The sequence below is a fragment of the Doryrhamphus excisus genome, linkage group LG6, assembly GCF_037039965.1.
Source record: "Doryrhamphus excisus strain RoL-2023G ecotype Guam linkage group LG6, RoL_Dexc_Guam_v1.1, whole genome shotgun sequence".
In the NCBI taxonomy this organism is placed as follows: domain Eukaryota; kingdom Metazoa; phylum Chordata; class Actinopteri; order Syngnathiformes; family Syngnathidae; genus Doryrhamphus; species Doryrhamphus excisus.
In genome coordinates, this window is record NC_136362.1 from 9,420,512 (window position 1) to 9,440,838 (window position 20,327).

Genomic DNA, 20,327 nt, shown 5'->3' on the forward strand with positions numbered 1-20,327 from the left:
TGTTCTCCCCGTGCATGTGTGGGTTTTCTCCGGGTACATTAAATAATATCAAATAATAATATAGTTGGTTGCACGGTGATCCAGTGGTTAGCGTGCAGGCCTCACAGCTAGGAGACCCGAGTTCAATTACAACCTCGGCCATCTCTGTGTGGAGTTTGCATGTTCTCCCCGTGCATACATGGGTTTTCTCCGGGTACTCCCGTTTCCTCCCACATTCCAAAAACATGCTAGGTTGCTAATGCTAATCAGCCCATATGACTGATGGATTGGTGTGGGCGGTGGCGGTATTGAAAGGAATTGAATTGGGTACGTGGAGTTGACTCCTGCAATTAGTGTGTTTTTGTATCACAAATAGAGCTGCAACAATTAATCGGTGATTAATCAAGTATGCAATTAAACGATAACTGCTAGTAGACCCAAGTTCGATTCCACCCTCGGCCATCTCTGTGTGGAGTTTGCATGTTCTCCCCGTGCATGCGTGGGTTTTCTCCGGGTACTCCGGTTTCCTCCTACATTCCAAAAACATGCTAGGTTGCTAATGCTAATTTTCTACCGTTTTTCCTCACGAGGGTTGCGGGGGGGGGTGGAGCCTATCCCAGCTGTCTTCAGGCGAGAGGCGGGGTACACCCTGGACTGGCGGCCAGCCAATCACAGGGCACATATAGACAAACAACCATTCACACTCACATTCATACCAATGGACAATTTGGAGTCGCTAATTAACCTAGCATGTTTTTGGAATGTGGGAGAAAACCGGAGTACCTGGAGAAAACCCACGCACGCACGGGGAGAACATGCAAACTCCACACAGAGATGGCCGAGGGTGGGATCAAAGTCAGGTCTCCTAGCTGTGTGGCCTGTATGCTAACCACTCGACCACTGTCCAACCAAGTAATTATTGTTTTGTATAATTTCATGGGAGGAAACCGGAGTACCCGGAGAAAACCCACACATGCACGGGGAGAACATGCAAACTCCACACAGATATGGATGAGAGTGGAATCGAACTCGGGTCTACTAGCTGTGTGGCCTGTATGCTAACCACTCGACCACTGTCCAACCAAGTATATTATTGTTTTGTATAATTTCATGGGAGGAAACCGGAGTACCCGGAGAAAACCCACGCATGCACGGGGAGAACATGCAAACTCCACACAGAGATGGATGAGAGTGGAATCGAACTCGGGTCTACTAGCTGTGTGGCCTGCATGCTAACCACTCGTCCACTGTCCAGCCAAGTATATTATTATTTTATATAATTTCATGGGTACAGTGGTCTGTTTTCACGTCTAAATTCAGGCTCCACAGGTAAAACCGATCCTACGGCCAATCCAGTGCTATGTATCGCGTGAATAAGCTCCTGTCAATCACATGTTGCAGTACATCCTCGTCTTTTGGTGTCAAACCCCAAAGTTTTCAGCCAAAATAAAAGCCCTGACCCCGCTGTCCCAGTACTTGTCGAGGTCACATTATATTGATCATTCGGAATGTTGGAACGCCGCATTTGTGACACTTCCAGTCCGTTGGCTGGCTCCGACGCTAAGCGGCTTAGTCAGCGGGCAGCACACAAAGAAAAACCGTGCCTTTTGGTGAGCGTATAATTTGGAGTTTACACTGCTTAAACCTCTTACATCCCCCCCCCACATGCTGATGATTGGGGTGCAAGGGGGTGAGTCGCGGGAATGAATGATGGCTTCATTGCTCAACATGCGGCGTGGAAAAAAAAAAAAGACGCTCTAATGATGCATCAGTGTGATGCCGCACACGCCAAAATGTTGACTTCTAACCTCTTTGGGTGGCGATGACAGTAATGTTGTGCCATTGCTCACGTTCCCGATCTAATTCCATCGCTGTCGTGATGAGGCCGGAATCCGGGGTGATACGGAATAAAGCCTCCGGGTCCGACTGCGGGTCGATGGAGAACCTGGGGAAGAGATAGTGAAAAAAGTCGAGCTATAGAAGGTAAAGCAGTGAAAAAGAGGGGCATGCAGAGGTTCAAGTACAATAAAAGAATGAAGTTAAAGGAAAAAAAAAAGAAGTCGGAAGAAGAAAACGGGGCACAAGTGTGTGAGCGAGTGATAAGAAAGTCTGCAGTCGAATAGCCAAAGAATTAATATAGGCAGATTATCAAAGCTGATAGGGGCTCTTTTTGAAGTGCTGCAGACAATTTGAATATCACTTTTGATATATCAACTATCATTCCTCCCCACACGCTCGCTCTGACGACTATTGCCTATGCTAATTGGAACATAATTTGGTTTCGTTGCAGACAAATTACCGCCTACCCTCCTCAAAAACTGTTGGAGCAACCTTCCGCAACAAAGGAGTTGTTGCAAGCTTCAGTGGTTGCGTTTTTTTTTTTTTTTTTGGCTCAGGGGAACACTGAGTGGGCTTTGGTTAGCTTAAGTAATTTCTTTAGCTGTAATACCAAAAGCTAAACATCACTGACTTACAAATGTGCCTGAAAATCAACACATCTTTTCGCTGCGCCGCATTGCCGGTGCATTGTATTGTTTATATTGTTTTTCCATAAGCAACGCTTTGCATATTGTATAAAATGTGCTTTATTCTGTACCTGATATTATTGGTCAGACCGGTATCCGGGTCTACGGCACCCACGGTGCAGGCCGGAAGACAGTTTTCAGACACATCCATGTGGTAGCGCGCCCGGGAGAAATTTTTTTTTTGTCTCAGGGGAACACTGAGTGGGCTTTGGTTAGCTTAAGTAATTTGTTTAGCTGTAATACCAAAAGCTAAACATCACTGACTTACAAATGTGCCTGAAAATCAACACATATTTTCGCTGCGCCGCATTGCCGGTGCATTGTATTGTTTATATTGTTTTTCCATAAGCGACACTTTGCATATTGTATAACGTGTGCTGTATTCTATACCTGATATTATTGGTCAGACCGGTATCCGGGTCTATGCACCCACGGTGCAGGCCGGAGGACAGTTTTCAGACACATCCATGAGGTAGCGCGCCCGGGAGAACATTTTTTTTTAGCTCAGGGGAAAACTGAGTGGGCTTTGGTTAGCTTAAGTAATTTCTTTAGCTGTAATACCAAAAGCTAAACATCACTGACTTACAAATGTGCCTGAAAATCAACACATATTTTCGCTGCGCCGCATTGCCGGTGCATTGTATTGTTTATATTGTTTTTCCATAAGCGACACTTTGCATATTGTATAACATGTGCTGTATTCTATACGTGATATTATTGGTCAGACCGGTATCCGGGTCTATGCACCCACGGTGCAGGCCGGAGGACAGTTTTCAGACACATCCATGTGGTAGCGCGCCCGGGAGAACATTTTTTTTTAGCTCAGGGGAAAACTGAGTGGGCTTTGGTTAGCTTAAGTAATTTGTTTAGCTGTAATACCAAAAGCTAAACATCAGTGACTTACAAATGTGCCTGAAAATAAACACATATTTTCGCTGCGCCGCATTGCCGGTGCATTGTATTGTTTATATTGTTTTTCCATAAGCGACACTTTGCATATTGTATAACATGTGCTGTATTCTGTACCTGATATTATTGGTCAGACCGGTATCCGGGTCTACGGCACCCACGGTGCAGGCCGGAAGACAGTTTTCAGACACATCCATGTGGTAGCGCGCCCGGGAGAAAATTTTTTTTTGTCTCAGGGGAACACTGAGTGGGCTTTGGTTAGCTTAAGTAATTTGTTTAGCTGTAATACCAAAAGCTAAACATCACTGACTTACAAATGTGCCTGAAAATCAACACATATTTTCGCTGCGCCGCATTGCCGGTGCATTGTATTGTTTATATTGTTTTTCCATAAGCGACACTTTGCATATTGTATAACGTGTGCTGTATTCTATACCTGATATTATTGGTCAGACCGGTATCCGGGTCTATGCACCCACGGTGCAGGCCGGAGGACAGTTTTCAGACACATCCATGAGGTAGCGCGCCCGGGAGAACATTTTTTTTTAGCTCAGGGGAAAACTGAGTGGGCTTTGGTTAGCTTAAGTAATTTCTTTAGCTGTAATACCAAAAGCTAAACATCACTGACTTACAAATGTGCCTGAAAATCAACACATATTTTCGCTGCGCCGCATTGCCGGTGCATTGTATTGTTTATATTGTTTTTCCATAAGCGACACTTTGCATATTGTATAACATGTGCTGTATTCTATACCTGATATTATTGGTCAGACCGGTATCCGGGTCTATGCACCCACGGTGCAGGCCGGAGGACAGTTTTCAGACACATCCATGTGGTAGCGCGCCCGGGAGAACATTTTTTTTTAGCTCAGGGGAAAACTGAGTGGGCTTTGGTTAGCTTAAGTAATTTGTTTAGCTGTAATACCAAAAGCTAAACATCAGTGACTTACAAATGTGCCTGAAAATAAACACATATTTTCGCTGCGCCGCATTGCCGGTGCATTGTATTGTTTATATTGTTTTTCCATAAGCGACACTTTGCATATTGTATAACATGTGCTGTATTCTGTACCTGATATTATTGGTCAGACCGGTATCCGGGTCTACGGCACCCACGGTGCAGGCCGGAAGACAGTTTTCAGACACATCCATGTGGTAGCGCGCCCGGGAGAACATTTTTTTTTAGCTCAGGGGAACACTGAGTGGGCTTTGGTTAGCTTAAGTAATTTGTTTAGCTGTAATACCAAAAGCTAAACATCACTGACTTACAAATGTGCCTGAAAATCAGCACATCTTTTCGCTGCGCCACATTGCCGGTGCATTGTATTGTTTATATTGTTTGTCCATAAGCAACGCTTTGCATATTGTATAAAATGTGCTGTATTCTGTACCTGATATTATTGGTCAGACCGGTATCCGGGTCTACGGCACCCACGGTGCAGGCCGGAAGACAGTTTTCAGACACATCCATGTGGTAGCGCGCCCGGGAGAACATTTTTTTTTAGCTCAGGGGAAAACTGAGTGGGCTTTGGTTAGCTTAAGTAATTTGTTTAGCTGTAATACCAAAAGCTAAACATCACTGACTTACAAATGTGCCTGAAAATCAACACATATTTTCGCTGCGCCGCATTGCCGGTGCATTGTATTGTTTATATTGTTTTTCTATAAGCAACGCTTTGCATATTGTATAAAATGTGCTGTATTCTGTACCTTATATTATTGGTCAGACCGGTATCCGGGTCTACGGCGCTGACTCGGTTCACGGTGCAGGCCGGAGGGCAGTTTTCAGACACATCCATGTGGTAGCGCGCCCGGGAGAACATTTTTTTTTTTTAGCTCAGGGGAAAACTCAGTGGGCTTTGGTTAGCTTAAGTAATTTGTTTAGCTGTAATACCAAAAGCTAAACATCAGTGACTTACAAATGTGCCTAAAATCAGCACATCTTTTCGCTGCGCCGCATTGCCGGTGCATTGTATTGTTTATATTGTTTCCATGTGGACACTTTGCAAATTGTTTAATATGTACCTGATATTATTGGTGAGACCGGTATCCGGGTCTACGGCGCTGACTCGGCCCACGGTGCAGGCCGGAGGGCAGTTTTCCGACACATCCATGTGGTAGCGCGCCCGGGAGAACCTCGGTGGTTCGTCTGCATCCAACACGGCAACTCTGATCGATGCCCGGTCTTTAAAGGGTCCTCGACGCAAGAAGCGAGGGTCCACGGTGGGGTTGAGGACCTCCACAGAGAAGGAGTAGGAGCTTCGGCTTTCATAATCGACAGCCTGGAGAAAGGACAAGGGTAACAAATTGAATCAGTAATTCCAACGGTGAAAAGCGGGAATCTTTTAAGCAGCCAAATGCTGCAAATGTTTGTTTGTAGATGAAAAGCGGAGAAAAGGGATTTGAGGAGGTATTGTGATCTCATGAAGTATCGGCTTTGGGGAAAAAAAGAGTATTATAACCCTGTGTGTTGTCTGGAAGAACACAGAATCAAGTCAAACAATAAAGAGACCACTATTTTTCCATCCATTTATCCGGATCCATTGCTTATCCTGGTCAGGGTCATGGATGAGAGGGATTCTCTCCGACATCCGCTAACATTCCAGTGCTCTATTTGAGGTGTAGCTTTCAGCAGGACCCCAGCAAAGTAGGTTATGTTTACTTCTGGATTTAAATTGTTTTGCAACAATCTGCTTGTTGACAGCTGGGATAGGCTCCAGCACCCCCACGACCCTTGTGAGGATAAGCGGTAGAAAATGAATGAATGAATGTTATTAATTAGACTATTATTATTATTATTACTATCGACCAGTCCAGGGTGTACCCCGCCTCTTGCCCAAAAATAGCTGGGATAGGCTCCAGCACCCCCACGACCCTTGTGAGGATAAGCGGTAGAAAATGAATGAATGAATATTATTAATTAGCCTATTTTTATTATTACTATCGACCAGTCCAGGGTGTACCCCGCCTCTTGCCCAAAAATAGCTGGGATAGGCTCCAGCACCCCCACGACCCTCATGAGGATAATCGGTAGAAAATTAATGATTGAATGAATATTATTAATTAGCCTATTATTATCATTACTATCGACCAGTCCAGGGTGTACCCCGCCTCTCGCCCGAAGACAGCTGGGATAGGCTCCAGCACCCCCGCAACCCTCTGAGGATAAGCGGTAGAAAATGAATGAATGAATGAATATTATTAATAAGTCTATTATTATTATTACTATCAACCAGTGCAGGGTGTACCCCGCCTCTTGCCCAAAAATAGCTGGGATAGGCTCCAGCACCCCCACGACCCTCATGAGGATAATCGGTAGAAAATTAGTGATTGAATGAATATTATTAATTAGCCTATTATTATCATTACTATCGACCAGTCCAGGGTGTACCCCGCCTCTCGCCCGAAGACAGCTGGGATAGGCTCCAGCACCCCCGCAACCCTCTGAGGATAAGCGGTAGAAAATGAATGAATGAATGAATATTATTAATAAGTCTATTATTATTATTACTATCAACCAGTGCAGGGTGTACCCGCCTCTCGCCCGAAGACAGCTGGGATAGGCTCCAGCACCCCCGCAACCCTCTGAGGATAAGCGGTAGAAAATGAATGAATGAATATTATTAATAAGTCTATTATTATTATTACTATCGACCAGTGCAGGGTGTACCCGCCTCTCGCCCGAAGACAGCTGGGATAGGCTCCAGCACCCCAGCAACCCTTGTGAGGATAAGAGGTAGAAAATGAAAGAATGAAGATTAATTAGCCTATTATTATTACTATCGACCAGTCCAGGGTGTACCCCGCCTCTCGCCGGAAGACAGCTGGGATAGGCTCCAGCACCCCCTACGACCCCTCGTGAGGGTAAGCGGTAGAAAATTAATGAATTAATGAATATTATTAATTAGCCTATTATTATTATTACTATCGACCAGTCCAGGGTGTACCCCGCCTCTCGCCAGAAGACAGCTGGGATAGGCTCCAGCACCCCAGCAACCCTTGTGTGGATAAGCGGTAGAAAATGAATGAATATTATTAATTAGCTTATTATTATTACTATCGACCAGTCCAGGGTGTACCCCGCCTCTCGCCAGAAGACAGCTGGGATAGGCTCCAGCAACCCCCGCGACCCTCGTTAAGAAAAAGCGGTAGAAAATGAATGAATATTATTACTATCATTATTCTTCTTCTGATTATGACTACTACTAGTAGGCTAGTATTAGCCTGCTTTTTGGCTTGCTTATTAGCCTGCTTTTTCCCTATTATATATGAAATTTGTCAGAGATTTTTTTTGTGAAAAAATAAATTAAAAAAATCTATTAAAAATAAATAAAAAATCTATAGAAAATATCAAATTATTTAGGTGGGCTTAAGAATTTTTTAATGACGCCACTGGTGCCCATTACTGCATATTAGTTCTTAGATCCAGTTTATGAGACATATTATGTTGACTGTGTGCCTTCCATGTGAAGCAATGATCTGTAAGCTCTGATCATCTTTGCAGAGCAGCTTGTTAGAAATGGAGACCAGACAAATAGACCATTTCTATGGTTTGGGGGTTCCACATTAATGAGGGTTTTGTGTGTCGATGTGCGGCCAAGAGTGTTCTCTTAGATCTTTCATCAGTACGTCTGCTCTTAAAGTACAAGTCCACATAAATCATCGCAGTGTGAGTGGCAGAGAAAAGCATGTCGGACAGCAGAAAAATAGGCCTCTTTGGCTTTGCGGAATATTTGCTGTCAGATTGAAGTCGAAAAAAAAAAAAAATCCTTCTGCAGATTCCAGCCTCAGTGGGAATATTGAAATCCTCCCTCTTCTTCATTTTTGAGGTCTTGTTTTCTACCCCACCCCCCCCCACCACCCTCGTCTGCCTTCTATGTAAACCTCAGCAAAGTGCTCCGCAGGAAGTCAGCAGTTTTAGCAAGAGAATAAGAAATGTTGCATTGAAAGCGAGAACGGTAATTGTAGGGATATCCCGGCAGGAAACAAAAAAACAAATATAATAGACGGAGAGAGAGAGAGATGATGTGTGTAGGTTGGTGTGTGTTGCAGTGGGAAATAAAAAGTTCTCCCATTTCAGGGAGAAATAGGAAATCAGGTGTCACTTACCACGCACTCCATCACGCCATCCTTCCTCTACACTCCATCACCCGCCCACTGATGCCCACTCTTTTTTTTTTTTTTTCACTGAGTATTTTCCCACAGAATTCCTAGAGCAACACCATCTAATGCAGGGGTGGGCAAATATTTTGACTCATAGGCCGCATTGAGTTAACAAAATTATCCGGGGGGGGGGGGGGGGGGGCACATAGTATTTTATACTTATAATTTCCCTTGAATTATTTGTCTAATTTTATGTGTAAAAGTGTTATAATATCAGTTTTTGTTCTAGTGTCCCTTTTTTAGGAGCACTTTAAACATTGCGGTGGGTGCTGGAGCCTATCCCAGCTGTCTTCTGAAGCCGAGAGGTGGGGTACACCCCGGACTGGTCGCCAGCCAATCACAGTCGCCAATTAACCTAGCATGTTTTTGTAATAAATAAAAATGTATAAAGTGTAAGGCAAATAAAGTCAAACTGTTATGGAAATAAAGAAGAAAATGTAAAAAAAAAATGCCATAAAGTCAAAATATCTATTTGAATTTTCAAGAATAAAGTCATAACTTTACAAGGAAAAGTAGCATCATTTTCGATGCATAGAGTTGAAAGAAAAATTTGTAAGAATTCGTAATATTTTGACAAACAAACAGAACAAAATAAATATTTTTGGGGGAAAATTAGCTCAGGGAAAAAAATTACGTGAATAAAAAGTTTTAAAGTAAGCAAATATATCACATATCACAGGGCACATATAGACAAACAACCATTCACACTCACATTCATACCTATGGACAATTTGGAGTCGCTAATTAACCTAGCATGTTTTTGGAATGTGGGAGGAAACCGGAGTACCCGGAGAAAACCCACGCATGCACGGGGAGAACATGCAAACGCCACACAGAGATGGCCGAGGGTGGAATCGAACTCGGGTCTAGCTGTTAGCTGTGAGGCTTGTGCTACTTAAGATCAAATGGACTTAATTTTTGTGCATCTGCATTAAGTCCAAGCACATCATCCACGTCTCAATTTACTAATCAGTGAGCGCTAGGACGGGAATACAGATGGTTCAGATGTTGGTCTGTATGCTAAACCAAAAGTCGCTGCAATTTAACAGCACGTCAGACTTAACAGCTGCAGGCTATGTCGCCAATTAACCTAGCATGGTTAGCATGTTTTTAGAATGTTGGAGGAAACCGGAGTCCCCAGAAAAAACCCACGCATGCACGGGGGAGAACATGCAAACTCCACACAGAGATGGCCAAGGGTGGAATTGAACTCGGGTCTCCGAGCTGTGAGCCCTGTGCGCTAACCACTCGACCGCCGTGCAGCCCCACCTCACATACAGTGATGTAAAAAAAAGTGTTGCAATGGTACCTTGGTTAACATCATCAATCAATCATGAAAACCAAAACGGACTTGAAAATAATGTAAATCCACATCAAAATTTTTTTTTTTTTTTACTAAATAAGACAAGTCATGTTGCCAGTATGTATGTTCAAAATTGAAATACTTAGAAAGCAACTGGCGGGCCGGATTCAAACGCTTGGTGCGCCGCATGTGGCCCCCCGGGCCACAGTTTGCCCACCCCTGATATAATGCATTCTAATGTCCACAAAACATGTCATACCAAATTTCTGTTACCAATTCAAATACTATTTTGGTTAAAGTAACCAGTAACATGTCAGACTGTAAAATACAAATATATATATATTCCATCATGTGCTGTAATATAATATAATAATAATTTTTTTTTTTCATATGCACTTTCTGTATTGAAGTTGACTGGACCGTAATTACCACTTAAATGCCTCTCACGGTTAGCAGAAATTAATTGGCCCGCCTTCACGACGGGCTAATGAAACATCATGTACGCCTCCGCTGGGGCTGACCCAGGAGGTGAACCTGCTCACTTAAGAGCGTTTGCGTTTGACTGCAAAGTGTAGTATCACAGGTGCCCCCCCCCCCCACCAACCCCCCACCACCACCCCACTCCCCAGCGTTGCTGTCTTTATTATAATTGATGATGTAATAAAAGGGCTAATGTCCATCTGAACATAGGACAGAGTGTGAGTACCATGGACAGCTCCACTTATTATGGTTATTATCATGGACATTTTGTGTGTGTCCTGCTGTCCTTGCTTGGGTTCTTTGTATTTTTTGGAGCGTTCCAAATCAAAATCATACATCTCGTTTGTTCAGATGACAAGCGCTTTGGACGTTTCTGCCGAGCAGCACAACTGCAAGGGGTTGAAAGAAACAAAGCCTCGTCTTAAGTCTTAATCTCCCCTTTTTGACTTTCTTCTCCCTCTCGTGCGTCTTTGTCTTATTTCACCCTCAAATGTAGCCCGTTTTTTCAACTCATGACCAAGACATTGCGTGCTCTCTTTTTTTTTCTTCTTTTTTTTTTGCTTCTGTCTACTTTTTTTTTTCCTTTGCAGATATTAACACAATCTCTCCTCCTCGTCAGGAAACAAACACATATAATCCTGGATGTGCTGCTGGCTTGTGACTGGGGATTAGACAGACGTTTTTAAGTGCGAGGCGATGGAAATAATACACATGTACAAGATGGCTGCTCCCTCAGGTATCACGAAAAAAAAAGGCAACCTAAAGAGCGTATAAATAATTAAAACATACAATAGACGCCAATAGACAATAATATACATGCAAAACAATACTATTGTGCACTAATATATAACCCGCAAAGCCAGCTGGGAAGCCTATGAACAACCTTCTGGAACATGATGTTACCCAGCATGCCTTGCGGGTTATATATTAGTGTCTTAATTGCTTATGGAAAATGTGGAAATCAATATTGGTTGGTAATGATTCATAAATTCATTCATTCATTCATTTTCTACCGCTTTTCCTCACAAGGGTCGCGGGGAGTGCTGGAGCCTATCCCAGGGCACATATAGACAAACAACCATTCACACTCACATTCATACCTATGGACAATTTGGAGTCGCTAATTAACCTAGCATGTTTTTGGAATGGGGGAGGGAGGAAACCCACGCAGGGGGAGAACATGCAAACTCCACACAGACATGCACACAAGGGGAATCGAACTCGGGTCTCCTTGCTGCAGTCCTGAATATGTTATATTCATTCATTCATTTTCTACTGCTTATCCTCACGAGGGTCATGGGGGGTGCTGGAGCCTATCCCAGCTGTCTTCAGGCGAGAGGCGGGGTACACCCTGGACTGGTGGCCAGCCAATCACAGGGCACATATAGACAAACAACCATTCACACTCACATTCATACCTATGGACAATTTGGAGTCGCTAATTAGCCTAGCATGTTTTTGGGATGTGGGAGGAAACCGGAGCAAACCCACGCATGCACAAGGAGAACATGCAAACTCCACACAGAGGGTGGAATTGAACCCTGGTATCCTAGCTGTGAGGTCTGCGCGCTAACCACTCTACCACCATGCAGCCATAATTCATAAATACTAAAGTAAAATGTACAGCATACATTCAATACTGTTATTAAAAAAAAAAATATTTGAAGTCTTTATGCTTCACTAATAATGTTTTTGGGTCAAGCATTGACATTTCTCATTTTGTTGGGTGGTCCTTGAACGCTACAGGACGCAAAAGTGTCACTTATATATACATAAGTGCCATTTCAATTACTTATATATAATAATAAGTACCGCTTTAACGCTTATTGGGACTATATTAAGGGACTACAAGGGGCACTGATTGCAAATGTTGAACCAAAATCGAAGGAAAAGTTCAACATCAAGCAAAATGTGCAACCAATAGAGGATTATGTCACGTATATGTTATTAACTTTGGCTGGTACTACTAATTGTACCCCATAGTACCCAGTTAGACAGGGAGCACGGTCTGAACAAAGGGGGGCATGAGTGGTTCTGGTTCCCACTGGTACCTATTACACCTGCAAAGCATGATCGTTGTCATCAAGAACGTCGGCCCTCGCCGCTGATGACTCCAGAAGTTGATGCGATTTTGATGACTCCATAATTGTCCCCCCCCCCCCCCTCCAGGGTGGCATTGAGACTTAGTTATGAAACAGACTACTGCTGCCATGCTTCTTAGACACAATGTTAGCAAACCTCTCAATTTACCGGTCGAGCTACATTCCTCCAGCTTTGGGTACTGGCCCGGAAGATCAAAGGTACAAGTGGCCGAAATGAGTTTCCGCCCGTAAGGTGGCTGGGATCTTATTTTGAGATACGATGAAAAGCGCTGGAGAAACTCGGAGAAGAAGAGCTGCTCCCCCGCTAGTAGATGAGGTGGCTCAGGCATCTGGTCAGGATGCCTGTTCAGGGCTATTGTGCACTAATACGTATATAACCCGCAAAGGCCTGCTGGGAAGCCTATGCACACCCTTCTGGAACATGATGTTACCCAGCATGCCTTGCGGGTTATATATTAGTGTCTAAATTGCTTATGGAAAATGTAGAAATCAATATTGGTTGGTAATAATTCATAAATACATTCATTCATTCATTCATTTTCTACCGCTTTTAATCACAAGGGTCGCGGGGAGTGCTGGAGCCTATCCCAGCTGTCTTCCGGCGAGAGGCGGGGTACACCCTGGACTGGTGGCCAGCCAATCACAGGGCACATACATTATAGACAAACAACCATTCACACTCACATTCATACCTATGGACAATTTGGAGTCGCTAATTAACCTAGCATGTTTTTGGAATGTGGGAGGAAAACCGGAGTACCCGGGGAAGAACATGCAAACTCCACACAGAGAAGGCCGAGGGTGGAATCAAACTCGGGTCTCCTAGCTGTGAGGCTTGTGCTACTTAAGATCAAATGGACTTAATTTTTGTGCATCTGCATTAAGTCCAAGCACATCATCCACGTCTCAATTTGCTTATCAGTGAGCGCTAGGACGGGAATACAAAATATACAAAATCTTGATATCAGTTTTCAGGATTTGGAAGCCACCCCCCATAAATCCTGACTAAATCCTGACTTTTCACAGCTGACTGGTTCAGATGTTGGTCTGTATGCTAAACCAAAAGTCGCAGCAATTTAACAGCTGCAGGCTATGGACAATTTGGAGTCACCAATTAACCTAGCATGGTTAGCATGTTTTTGGAATGTGGGAGGAAACCCGAGTACCCGGAGAAAACACACGCATGCACAGGGAGAACATGCAAACTCCACACAGAGATGCTGGAGAGTGGAATTGAACTTGGGTCTCCTAGCTGTGAGGTCTGCGCGCTAACCACTTGACCGCCGTTCAGTGATTTACAGTGATGTAAAACAGTGTTGCAATGGTACCTTGGTTAACATCATCAATCAATCATTAAAACCAAAACGGACTCTAACCAAAGCAGATTCTCCTATTGAAAATAATGTAAATCCACACTGCGCGCTAACCACTTGACCGCCGTGTAACCCCGCCTCACATACAGTGATGTAAAAAAGTGTTGCAATGGTACCTTGGTTAACATCAACAATCAATCATTAAAACCAAAACGGACTCTAACCAAAGCAAATTTTCCCATTGAAAATAATGTAAATCCACACTGTGCGCTAACCACACGACCGCCGTGTAACCCCGCCTCACATACAGTGATGTAAAAAAGTGTTGCAATGGTACCTTGGTTAACATCAACAATCAATCATTAAAACCAAAACGGACTCTAACCAAAGCAAATTTTCCCATTGAAAAAAATGTAAATCCACACTGCGCGCTAACCACTTGACCGCCGTGTAACCCCGCCTCACATACAGTGATGTAAAAAAGTGTTGCAATGGTACCTTGGTTAACATCAACAATCAATCATTAAAACCAAAACGAACTCTAACCAAAGCAAAATTTCCCATTGAAAATAATGTAAATCCACACTGCGCGCTAACCACTTGACCGCCGTGTAACCCCGCCTCACATACAGTGATGTAAAAAAGTGTTGCAATGGTACCTTGGTTAACATCAACAATCAATCATTAAAACCAAAACGGACTCTAACCAAAGCAAATTCTCCCATTGAAAATAATGTAAATCCACACTGTGCGCTAACCACACGACCGCCGTGTAACCCCGCCTCACATACAGTGATGTAAAAAAGTGTTGCAATGGTACTTTGGTTAACATCATCAATCAATCATTAAAACCAAAACGGACTCTAACCAAAGCAAATTCTCCCATTGAAAATAATGTAAATCCACACTGCGCGCTAACCACTTGACCGCCGTGTAACCCCGCCTCACATACAGTGATGTAAAAAAGTGTTGCAATGGTACTTTGGTTAACATCATCAATCAATCATTAAAACCAAAACGGACTCTAACCAAAGCAAATTTTCCCATTGAAAATAAAGTAAATCCACACTGTGCGCTAACCACACGACCGCCGTGTAACCCCGCCTCACATACAGTGATGTAAAAAAGTGTTGCAATGGTACCTTGGTTAACATCAACAATCAATCATTAAAACCAAAACAAACTCTAACCAAAGCAAAATTTCCCATTGAAAATAATGTAAATCCACACTGTGCGCTAACCACACGACCGCCGTGTAACCCCGCCTCACATACAGTGATGTAAAAAAGTGTTGCAATGGTACCTTGGTTAACATCAACAATCAATCATTAAAACCAAAATGAACTCTAACCAAAGCAAATTTTCCCATTGAAAATAATGTAAATCCACACTGCGCGCTAACCACACGACCGCCATGTAACCCCGCCTCACATACAGTGATGTAAAAAAGTGTTGCAATGGTACCTTGGTTAACATCAACAATCAATCATTAAAACCAAAACGAACTCTAACCAAAGCAAAATTTCCCATTGAAAATAATGTAAATCCACACTGTGCGCTAACCACACGACCGCCGTGTAACCCCGCCTCACATACAGTGATGTAAAAAAGTGTTGCAATGGTACCTTGGTTAACATCAACAATCAATCATTAAAACCAAAACGAACTCTAACCAAAGCAAATTTTCCCATTGAAAATAATGTAAATCCACACTGCGCGCTAACCACACGACCGCCGTGTTGCACGTCATGTACTTTTGTAATGTTACAAACAACCCCTTGCCATCCCAAAACGATTCAAATATTCCACTTTGTAACGGATTCTAACACATTGCATGTGCAGTGCAGAGACTCTCCGACCTCTGGATGACTTCTTTTTGCATCACACATGATGACACCGATGCCGGTTTACTACAACGCGGTTTTAAGATTCCCCCTTCAAAGACCAGCAGGTGTCTATGCAAGAACCAAAGAAAATGGGGTGCGGTTCCAGACAGTTCTCCTGATATCTGTCACCAATGTACCATAGAAAATACACAAACATGGTTTGTACCGTTTCACACATTCAGACGCTCCTAAAAACTGAGGGATTCGTGTACCAAAACATGGTATGGAAACACGAGCTAATGAGTCACAAGCTGCCGTTGGAGAAAGTTGGAGAAACTTAGTTGTGAGTTGAAATTACCTGAAATAATTAGCTAGATTTAATCAAAATTTTTAATTATTTTAAGTTAAGTCGACTTGGATTTTTTTTTTTACAGTCTGTGTGCTTTGAAAATTCTGTCAAAATCATTAAAAATGGCCGGTCGGGATATCTTCAAAAAAAATGAATAAAGGGTTAATTTTTGATGAACGAGTGGGCGAAAGAACAATGCTTTAGTGAACTCTAATGAGATGAAAGTAATTAACCGGTACATCCCCGTCTTGGCAGAGCCCAACCTGCTGCACATTCCACTCATCCACATTAGAAGGCGGTGCTGAAGAGCCCAGCTCAGTCAAGTGCAATTGCAAAAGGAGAGGAGTTATGCTAATTCTTCAATTACCTTCCGCTTAATGCATGCGACCTTGTTCATGTGCTCCAAACTCAATTTGCTGCAGTATTTATATTCATTAACATCCCTGTGTATTCAATAAATCAATAAATGGGGGTTCAAAAAAAAAAAAAAAAAAGATTATTATGTATTTGGAATAAATAAAATGCCGCATTTATATCAGCATCTAACAGTACGGCTGGTTATGGGAATTGAGCTTAGTCACAGACAAACAATGACATGGCCTCTGGACACAAAACAGAGCGGACGAGTCGGCGGAGCAAGGGGAGCACGGAAAGATGCGGAGGGGGGGGTGTGGAAGTGGTACATTTTTTTTTTGGCTTCTTAAGTTTAGAAGAAATAAATTCAAGGCTGGGCGGCACTGCGGTCTAGTGGTTAGTGCGCAGACCTCACAGCTAAGAGACCAGCGTTCAATTTGTGGGTTTTCTCCGGGTACTCCGGTTTCCTCCCACATTCCAAAAAAAAACATGCTAGGTTAATTAGCGACTCCAAATTGTCCATAGGTATGAATGTGAGTGTGAATGGTTGTTTGTCTATATGTGCCCTGTGATTGGCTGTACCCCGACTCTCGCCCGAAGACAGCTGGGATAGGCTCCAGCACCCCCGCGACCGTCGTGAGGAAAAAGGGGTAGAAAATGAATGAATGAATGAACGAATTCAAGGCTAACTGGTTAGCTCGCTAGCATCCATCTGCAGTCATACTATTAAAATAATCACTGTATTAACGTTCTATATTGCGTAAGGTCATGGGTCACGGGTGCTGGAGCCTATCCCAGCTGTCTTCAGGCGAGAGTCGGGGTACAGCCAATCACAGGGCACATATAGACAAACAACCATTCACACTCACATTCATACCTATGGACAATTTGGAGTCGCTAATTAACCTAGCATGTTTTTGGAATGTGGGAGGAAACCGGAGTACCCGGAGAAAACCCACGGAGAACATGCAGATGATGGAATCGAACTTGGGTCTCCTAGCTGTGTGGCCTTGTGCGCTAACCACTCGAACACTGTGCAGCCCGGGTCTTTAATTTATAAATGAAATATTGTTGTAGGGAAAACCGGTCTATGGCATTTTTTGCATCATTAGAGCCCTCTAGAAACAAACTAACACCCCTATAGCCATATTTACACTCGTATTACCCAATATAGTAGACATAAGAATAAATACGACATAGTATAGTCAAACACGGGGACATATAGACAAACAACCATTCACACTCACATTCATACCTATGGACAATTTGGAGTCGCTAATTAACCTAGCATGTTTTTTTGGAATGTGGGAGGAAACCGGAGTACCCGGAGAATTGAACCCTGGTCTCCTAGCTGTGAGGTCTGCGCGCTAACCACTAGACCACCGTGCCACCCCTGTGTATTCAATAAATCAATAAATGGGGTTAAAAAAATATATATATATATTATTATGTATTTGGAATAAATAAAATACCGCATTTATCAGCATCTAACAGTACGGCTGGTTATGGGAATTGAGCTTAGTCACAGACAAACAATCCGTACTGTCTTGACATGGCCTCTGGACACAAAACAGAGCGGATGAGTCGGCGGAGCAAGGGGAGCGGGGGGGGGGGGGCGGTTTGTGTTTGCATCTGCTTGCGTTTAAAGCTCATGCCTTCCGTGTCTTAGAGTCGGGATGTTTGTAGGCAGATCGGTCAGAGAGGGAGGGAGTAATGATGTTGGCAGTAGGGGGGCGAGGGCAAATGGGAGGAGAGATAGATGGAGAATAGCGAGCGAATGAAAAAGAGAGAGAGAGATGTTTTGGGTTGCCGGGGGTTTCTGTGGGACCGACAGTAAATAAGCAGTGATAAGCAGCAGGCGGTTTCGGCTCCGGCAGCCAGACTTGCAGGATTTTAATGACCCGCCTTCTTTTTTTTTTTTTTTTTTTTCTCCTCGGTCCCTGGCCAAGCCTGGCATTTCCATGGCTTGACTGTCTCCTCTTCCTCCGTCCTCTGCCTCGTCTTCATCTGCCAGCTTCGTTCCTGCCTGCATTCTTTCGCCGTATCCCTCATCCTTTAGCTCCTTCGCTCTTAATCTGCTTTTAACACCCCCCCACCCATCCCGCTCCCCCCCCCCACCCACCTGACACAAGCGCACATCATCCTTAAGCCACCAATCTCACCTCATCACATATCTCTGTTTCAACAGAGGGAGCGCCAAGGTCAAGTGTGTCATATTGCGCCTGTGTGTATTTATCTCCCTGAGGTTTATCAGTGCTTGTCTCCACTCTCTGTATCCGCCACATGTGTGTGTGTATATGTGTGTATACTATGTGTGTATATGTGTGTGTATATGTGTGTAATCTTACATCGTCTGTTGAAGAGATTCAGCCCACAGCAGTGAGGTGACTGACAGAGGTCAAGGTCGAACTGTGTGTGGCGACACAAATTGTTCCGCTTGGAAATCTCCGGAGAAGTGGGGGGCATACGGATCATCTCGTTCTGCCGCTAAAATTCCCCACGTTCAACCTCCCGACACCACAAATTGACGTGTGGACCACACGGCTCACTAATTAGCACAACCTAAACGGATGCACACGTACGCACTCTTGGTCTTAGCTTATTTTCTTCGTCGTTCATTGAAAAATGGCGGCTGTTTGGTGGAAGACTATGGCCTATTTTTCCTCAAAACATATTGAAATACAATATATATGTAGTGCAGGGGTGGGCAAACTACGGCCCGGGGGCCACATCCGGCCCGCCAAGTGTTTGAATACGGCCCGCCCAATCTTTCCAAAGTATTTCATTTAAACTCAACATACAACCTTTTGATGGTTTTATCAATTTCGGTTTTTGACATGGTCTGTTGTTTACAAAGTGCTCCTGAAAAAAGGGACACAAGCACATAATAATAATAATAATTATTATTATTATTATTAGATTATTATAATTATTATTAGAACAATTGTGATTATTATAATTATTATATCAATGCTAATTATTATATTAATTATATATATTATTGTTATATTTGCATATTTTACATAATAATAATATAATAATTATTATTTAAATTTTATTGTAATTATGATAATATTTTATTATTTTTTAAATATTTAAATATAAATATAAAATAATAAATAATAATAGCAGATTGCATGACAATTTTACAGATACAATAATACCAGGTGGACTGTTACATGTAAAATATATAGTCTACCCCCCCCCCCCCCCCAGTAAATTTTGTCATATCAATGCGGCCCGCGAGTCAAAAAGTTTGCCCACCCCTGGTATAGTGTGTACTATAGTGTGTACTATTCTGGTCACTTTACTTCAAGAATGCACAAAGTCAGCCATGGCGTGACCAACATGCATAGAAAAAGATTTTCTTCCCAACCCGTGTGGAAGTGGTACGTTTTTTTTGGCTTCTTAGGTTTAAAAGAAATAAATTCAAGGCTAACTGCTTGGTGGAAGACTATGGCCTATTCTTACTCAAAACATATTGAAATACAATATATAGTATTGTGTACGATGGTGTGTACTATTTTGGTCACTTTACCTCAAAACTGCACAAAGTCAGCCATGACTTTGCATACATAGAAAAAGGTTCTCTTCGCAACCCGTGTGGAAGTGGTACATTTTTTGGCTTCTTAGATTTAAAAGAAATAAATTCAAGGCTAACTGGTTAGCTCGCTAGCATCCATATGTTATGTTATGGAGCAGGGCTACATGGCGGACGAGTGGTTAGCACGCAGGCCTCACAGCTAGGAGACCCGAGTTCAATTCCACCCTTGGCCATCTCTGTGTTGAGTTTGCATGACTCCAAATTGTCCATAGGTGTGAATGTGAGTGTGAATGGTTGTTTGTCTATATGTGCCCTGTGATTGGCTGGCCACCAGTCCAGGGTGTACCCCCGCGACCCTCGTGAATTAACCTAATTAACACCGAATTAACCTAGCATGTTTTTGGAATGTGGGAGGGAACCGGAGAAAACCCATTCATGCACGGGGAGAACATGCAAACTCCACACAGAGATGGTTGAGGG

General features: G+C 43.2%; 1 protein-coding gene across 1 annotated transcript in view; it reads right to left on the reverse strand.

Moving 5' to 3' along the window:
• The window catches only part of cdh24b (cadherin 24, type 2b), a 154,696-nt gene that overhangs the window by 21,068 nt on the left and 113,301 nt on the right, over positions 1-20,327 (reverse strand). The window contains exons 6-7 of the mRNA XM_078791369.1: positions 5,439-5,695; positions 1,788-1,924 (exon numbers count right to left, since the gene is read on the reverse strand). Of these exons, the coding sequence (XP_078647495.1) occupies positions 1,788-1,924; positions 5,439-5,695 (394 nt within the window). The remainder of the gene's footprint in view (positions 1-1,787; positions 1,925-5,438; positions 5,696-20,327) is intronic.